This window comes from Cyprinodon variegatus, unplaced genomic scaffold (genome assembly GCF_000732505.1).
Source record: "Cyprinodon variegatus isolate N-32 unplaced genomic scaffold, C_variegatus-1.0 Scaffold965, whole genome shotgun sequence".
In the NCBI taxonomy this organism is placed as follows: Eukaryota; Metazoa; Chordata; class Actinopteri; order Cyprinodontiformes; family Cyprinodontidae; genus Cyprinodon; species Cyprinodon variegatus.
Window position 1 is genome coordinate 33,365 of NW_015151418.1, and position 7,429 is coordinate 40,793.

Sequence of the window (7,429 nt, forward strand, 5' to 3'; positions counted from 1 at the left end):
CTTTACATTTTGCAGGATCCAGGGTAGAAAAGGAACTCCTCACAGAATGTCACAACACGACGGACAGGCGCATGGGGGATGCTTGCCAGATTAGGATTCCAGCCTCCTGGAAAAGAACTACAAAAAACAAAAGTAGTAAACATCCGAAAACCCTCTATTATAAACCCTATGAAGCTGTGTACGTTTGCATATTACAGGACATGCTAGAGGAATTGGTGCGAGGTTTATGAATTTGAAAAACTCCTGAAAATTCATCTTTCCAGAGGCTAATAGATGCATTATCCTTGATACAGAAATGTTTTTGACCAATGAAATGCCTTGACGTGCAACACATCAAGCAGAAGCGGAAGGCAATGCCCATTTTACCCTTTAATTGTTTTTTTTTGTTTTTTTAAGAGCAAAAGGATGCAAAGTGGGTCTTTGTGGATGGGAAAGCATGAGAGTTTGATTTATCAGTAAAATGTGATACATGACAGCTACTACTGCTGCTGGGATTGGCTAACAGCTCGACATGAGAAGGCACATGCCGCTTCATTTAACCAATCAGCTCGAACAATTATACTTAATGTCCTTACCTTTTTCAAACACTTTGAACAGGAGCCTTTTTCAGATGGATACTGTGTTGAATTCTAACTGAACTATACTTATCAACCTGGCTTATTCCAGGTTACATCAGGAGGTCCCTATGCTAAATGAGCTATTGATAAATAGCATCCTGCTTCCTTGCTGCCAGCACTATTTGGACTGCACTTATTATGGCAACAGCTGAAACACTTAAGCCTTATGAAAAGATGATAATTCCCCCCTAGTGGTCAGAAGAACTTAAGCTATGCTAATATGTAACTTTTCTTAACTTGAAGTTGTTTTTGCCTCTTGCAGCATTTTTTCTTTGCATGTTTTGTGCTATTGTGTGTCAATTATTGGTTTGAAGAGTTTTTCAGGTTTTTCTGTCTTTGCATCTGATAAAAGACAGGGGACGACCAACAGGGCATGTCTCTCCAAATACAGGTGTCAAGTGACAAAGTACAAATACTTTATTACATTACTTAAGTAGAAATTCTGACTATCTATACTTTACTGGAATAATTATTTTTTTTTTAGACAACTTTTTATTTCTACTCCTTACACTTTTTTTTAGTTCTCTACTTTCTACACCTTGCTTTTTGAAAATGGACTTGTTGGTTTTGTTTCATTTAATGCCCAATTTTCATTATAGCCTGATTGGTATAAAAAAAAATAAATAAAGACCATCAAAATTGTTTAATCTACAAATAAAATAATTTCTTTATGATTGGACACAGCGCTGCACCAACATGTTGTTCACCACATACCAAAATAAATAGTTTTTCAAGATGATTCAAGGATAAATTTGACCGTTATCATTCAGAATTGTAGACAAATGTTCCTTTAACAGGCTTGTGCAGTAACCAGTGTAAGGTTTAAAGCATCTGTTCTGCATTACGTTTTTACTTAAAACTGGTATTTTTATACTTTTGAGTAAAAAGCTCAAGTTGATACTATTACTACTACAAGTGTTTTTAAACAGTAAGATTTATACTTGTACTTGAGTAATAAACTTAAATTTTTTGACACCTCTGTCTCCAAATCATTTGGACCTCAGGCAGCTTGAATTCTTAAATAGTTAGATTATAAATTGAAGTTCTTTGAATAAAAGGTTGGACCGAGCTACAGTCGTTTTCTTGTTTCTTTCTCCCAGGAAAAAACGTTTTGGACATCTCTGGTTCAGGAAAATTTAACAGGATTTCACCAGATAAACCCATGTCCCAGATACAGCTCACAGGATTTGGAGCAACAAGGTTTTAATTGTAGCTGTTGCTTGTGCATATTTGTTTACCAAATCTTTTCTATCTTCTTAACTCTCCATAAATATAACTGAACATGGACGTCTGTAAATAGTCAGATTCTTCACCAGTGGCCTTTTGAGGCTGACTTCTCTTGACATAACTGGACAAGTTCCAGGTCAGCAGTCTTCCTGAAGGTCTTTTATTTGGATTTATGTTTATAATCTAATTTTCTGATAAAGATTTAAAGCTTTCAATAGCTTTAACACTGTATATCACTCAATTAGTCTATTAAACAGTTTGACTATTTGTCATTTCTAACGTTGACGTTTAACAGTGGACATCTTACTGCTGCAGAGGGATCATAAAACCGCTGTACGGTCAAGACCTAAAACTTTATATGATATAAGCTTTCAAGCATTTTTTAACTGTTATTTTGAAAAGGAAAATTACATTTTAAACTACATTTGAACTGGGAAAAAAGCTAAGAGATGAAATGGTTTACCAGTTACTTTTCTAAAACGAGGAATGGAAAAATTCAGTCACTTAGTTTTTAGAGTATCAGCCTTCACCAAATGTTTACAATTTAGCAGGACAGTTACACAAAATATAGGATTTTTTTTTTTATCCTCACTCAAACGCTTGATGTTTTTTTTCATAATTAGCATAAAAAAGACAAAAAGAATTTACTATGAACACTTTTATTAAAGAGATCACAGTTAGAAAAGGTCATCAGCAGAGGCAAAGACATTTCACCACCGTAACCAACTGCTGCTGACAACCTATCAGTCCCTCCGAGATCAACGTTGTGCAGCTAATCTGCACAACTCAAAGCAAGAGTGCCTTAAAAACATTTTAAAAGGATATGCATGTCATGGGACCGCGTTACATTTGCACACTGCAGGTTTAAGCACATGGTTAGGAACCAGTGCAGCTTGTTTGTACTGTGGGACAAAAAAACACTTCAATAAAAAGAGATGAACGCATAAGTCAAGAGGGAAGCAGAGCGGCCTTGAAATGCCGCAAAGACGATCACAAAATTGATTCTTAATATTCACTCTACTGAGATTAACGTGTGCAGTTTAGAATATGACAGCGCTGGGAATATGATCACGGAAGGTAGAAATCTCTCCGATAGGACTGTTCCACTTAAACATGAGAATTCATCTGCTTCAGATGTGTAAAAAAAAAAATAATCTTGATACTGTCTCATGCCGTTTAATGAAGAGGATGAGGGGTATAATTCCTCACATTTCAAAACTGACTTTAAATTCAAGTGAAATGATTACACAGTCTCAAGAAGTCATTGTGTGTGGAGGTTCAAATAAACTTAGAGATGCTTCACTGACCAAACTGAGAAGTTTGTCAAACATCTTTCAGTTTCCTATTAAAAGTCAGTTACTTTAAAAAAAAAAAAAGATTCCACTGTGCAATGACTAGTGTAGGAGCACAAAGTGACGAAGAGGAGCCACTGTTCCCAGTGTGGTTCATGTCTGCAGTCTTTTAACACGTCTAATGATTTCTGCAGGAGCCAGAAGACGTGTCAGCTGATCTTAACACAATTAGCATTAGCACACGTTTGAGAACGCGGTCTTTCCCTAACTCGGGACCAATCTGCACAGTTACATTTGTGTTTATCTTGACAGATGTGAGCAGAGTCTGAAAGTTCGGACAGAAAGAAAGAAGTCTTTATTCATACTGACGCATTTCCGTACAGATATCAAATAATTTCCTGATCCAAAGCGTTGTTTTGGCAGCTGCTTTTCCAACTCAACATCTCAGCTGTTCCCTTCTGCCAAAACCCCTCAGGAATAAACAGAAAGCAATTGAAAGACCAAAAATAGGAGGACAGCTTGTCTGTCAGTGTCTGTTTAGGTCCATTTCCCATATGTAACTGATACTTCAAGTATTTTATTTTTTTCAATCTTTGTACGACTTGTCTGCATGACATGCAAAAATGTTTTGCAGCTGGAGGAGATTGGCAAGAGGAGAGGAACTAAAACACCTGCTGTGAGATGACAGGAGAAGGAAATGGGTTGACATGTGAATATACTGACTGCTGCATGACATCAGGAGGTAAATGTATGAATGGAACATCAGCTTAATTGCTGTGGGTGGGATGGGATGGGGTGGGTTAAAAGGTTTTCCGAGTGAAGCAGTACAAAGGATGAAGTAAGGTTGTAGGGAGGGGGGGATTGAAGCCACGCCCCCCTCTATGTCCTATCGGTCCATTTCGTCTAGCAGCGGTGTGGCATCTCCAGGCAGCGACATTGGCGTGCTCTCGATCATGGGGCTGGGTGAAGGTCGTGGCGTCATCCTCTGGGATTTCTTCCTGTCCTCTGCTTCTTTCTCCTTGAGCCACTGCTCCGCCATCTTGCCCCAGTCCACTGCCGAAGAGGAGGTGCTGCTGCTTGGTCTGTAGGGGAAGGAAGAGGACAGAGGGGGATTGTCAAGACAAGGTGGAGCGTTGATCTACCACCACTGCCACCTAGTGGCAGAAGAGCCAAACTATAAGAAAACAGGCTCAATACAAAGATCTTCTTCGCCTCAAAGTTGAATAAATAAAAATGCTTAAAATATTGGGAAAATATTAAATCAATTAAACATTTCTTTTTTTAGTGGTTGAATCCCAGAATCTGGCTCCTTGGAAGTAAATCTCAAAGGACACGGTCAGTGAGCCTAACAACAGCTATGATGAGCTGAAGTTGTCCAGGAGGTTTATTATGTCACTGTGAAAGCAGAGTATGATGCTTTTACACTGCTGTAAAACAAAATCCCTGTAGCCTTAACCTAGCCTGTATGCTCATTGAGGATTTTGTTTCTTCTCTTATTTTGCCTTCAAAGAAAAGTTCCTCTGAACAATGTGTTTGATTTTTCGATTAAGAGGATGTTTTTTGTTTTGTGGAGTAAAACTTTTCCATTACTATGGCTTGGTGAGGCTGCAGGGAGCGACTTCGAAACAAACCAGTATCTTGAAATATTTAATTTTTTATCAATTTACATGAAGGTATTGGTTGTTTTAAAAAACCCTTACAGATACTGTTATTTCTCCTTTGTAAGTTTTAAAACAGAGAACAGCATAACACTTTTACAAGGAAAAGCTGGATTCCTTTATTAAAACTAGGCTTATCAGATTATGACAGATTTATGAAGGTAAGAATGCGCTTAGACATAAAAAAACAAGCCTGACTCAACTAAATAACAAAAGAAACAAAATAATATTTTTTCTATAATTACCATAAAAATTTCTTGTTTCAATTATTAATTATTCATAACATTTAATGAAGTCAGCCCATAAGTAACACATAAAAATGTTCCAATTTGCAATGATTCATTAGAATTACTCAATGTTTCCTTCAAATCTTTGCTAAAGCTTCTGTTAGCTCAGGTCGATCGTAGAGAAAGGAACATATCATATCTGGCCATAAAGGATTAAGTTTATTCAAGCCCCCAAAAAAATTACTTGAAGACAGATTTTCAATGAATGATGCCAGAAATACTTAAGCCAATAAAATCTTTCATTTAAGCCCTCCTGTGTAAAATCTTGCAATAGATTTTGATTCAATATAAAGTGCAGCTATGTTTCATTCCAATACTTATGGAACTTCTATTAATTTTCTTTTGTATGGATGAAAAGATGCAGTTAGATATATGTGTCAAAAAAAGTAAACATACTTTGGCTGCTGCGGCGTTTGTTGCTGCGGTGTTCGCCCTCGGGAGGAGGTGGACGATGAGGGTGTGCTGGACGCGTGGCCGTGGTGACCGCTCGGAGGGCCGTGATGGCTGGGAAGCGGTAGGTGTGGGTGGGCATGTACGTGTGAAGACTGAGGGGTGGAGCCTGGATATTGCGGCGTACCCAGGGGCTGCTGGCTTGGCGTTGTGTAGGAGTAACTGGGCGTCATCAAGGGTGTCGCCATGGGCTGCTGGGGTGTGGCAAACACCTGCGGAAAACAAATAACCAGCTTTTTAAACAATAAACGGGGGTAGAATTATTATTTAACAACAGGCTAAAGTCACTTCTAAGTAACTGAATGAAAGTCTGGTTAATTTCAACGACCAAATCAGTTATAATCCTAAAACTCAGCTTTTTGAAGAGCTCAGGACATCTTTTTTTTCTGAGTATGTCTAAAGCTACAACAGTTACATGATAAGCAGAAGAGCTTCCTCCTCCTCCTCCTGTACTCCCGCCGTAGCCGTACTGGCTGGAGCCCCACTGGGCAGGGGTGGCATTTGGGTTCTGGCCTTGGCCCGTGACTGCAGCGATGGCGTTGAACATCTGGGAAGTCATGTTGCGAGGGAGGGCATTGACAGCTCGTGTTAAGTCTGAGGAGGAAGGAGGGAATACGTTACAAACATAAATGTGCTAAAACTGAAGTAAGAGTTTAGTTTGGATGGAGGCTGGACTGACCTGCAATATTAATATTGGCTGGAGTTGCGTTTACGGATGCAGGGGTTCTGGTTCTGCTACTGTTGCTCGGAGTAATACCTTTGAAGGAAGTGAAATGTTAGTCGTTTACAGTGCATTTAACTGATTTATTGGGCTCTTGCAGAGTAATTTATTTCTTTCATACCCGGCACAGGCTCCTGATAATGGTCCTTAAACCATCGGAAAAGTCCGTTGACTGTAGGAAATATCTGTGAACGGTAGCGGAAGCCATCTGGGGTGATGGTCACATACTCAATCCTAACGACAAGAGGGACAAAACACATTTTTGTTCTTAATGGAAGTTCTTTTTTTTTCCATTGAGAAACAGATCATATCAGGAAAAGCTAAATAAATAAAACATTCAAATGAATTCATTTAACTAAAAAAAACCCATCCAAACTTTACTCCTTATTTAAATCACAAATGACCAAAACTGTATCCAGATTTCTATAATAAATAAAAGAGAATTGAAGTGATTTACAACAACCAGTTTGGATAAATTCACAAAGCCCTTTCTAGGACTTTAGGACTGCAGCGAACCACAGTAACAAAGAAAAAAAATACAGTATAGAATAAAGGTGATCCTTTTAACAACAATATTTAAAGGACAGCTAATTACAAACCACCTACTTCCCTGAAGATAAATAAAAGTTATTGACGGTTTCATAAATAGCATATTTCAGCAAATGAAGCTCTATTTTCTTGCACTTGTACTGAATATGTAGGTGTACATTTTTTACTGATAAAAAATAAAAAGTAAAATTAATGTTGGGTGAACATTTGTGTTACTTGCACATGATTTATGTTATGGATATTTAAGTATATATATATGTCTGTTATGGTTTTTTTTTAACACTTTTTAATGTTGGCTAAATATTTGTTACTTTGCACAATATATTTTTGAATAATGTATACCTATTTTACAATACATGCATGTAGTTTTTAATACTTCAATTACAATCGATTAAAATTGTAATTGTCCAAGATGAGAAAGGAAAAAAAAAAAAAATTATAATTTGGATTATATTTGATAGCCATATCGCCCTAGCCTGACGTAGTCCGACTCAATTCTAGTCAGAATATGAGTCTGATACTGCTCCATAGAGCTGTGATTATGGGAAGTGAGCAACGGAGTGTGTGACGTATGTTAAGCCAGGCACAGTTGTTGTCAACAAAAATCAAAGCGTGCAGTTGCACGCCT

General features: G+C 37.8%; 1 protein-coding gene across 2 annotated transcripts in view; it reads right to left on the bottom strand.

Moving 5' to 3' along the window:
* Positions 1-2,497: 2,497 nt before the first annotated feature.
* Positions 2,498-7,429, bottom strand: part of supt6h (SPT6 homolog, histone chaperone) — a 22,492-nt gene continuing 17,560 nt past the window's right edge. Inside the window, exons 32-36 of one of the 2 annotated variants that reach the window (XM_015398834.1) lie at positions 6,374-6,486; positions 6,211-6,288; positions 5,947-6,125; positions 5,478-5,743; positions 2,498-4,218 (exon numbers count right to left, since the gene is read on the bottom strand). In XM_015398834.1, coding sequence (XP_015254320.1) covers positions 4,023-4,218; positions 5,478-5,743; positions 5,947-6,125; positions 6,211-6,288; positions 6,374-6,486 — 832 coding nt within the window. In that variant the 3' untranslated portion in view covers positions 2,498-4,022. The remainder of the gene's footprint in view (positions 4,219-5,477; positions 5,744-5,946; positions 6,126-6,210; positions 6,289-6,373; positions 6,487-7,429) is intronic. The other variant, XM_015398833.1, reaches the window with a different exon arrangement.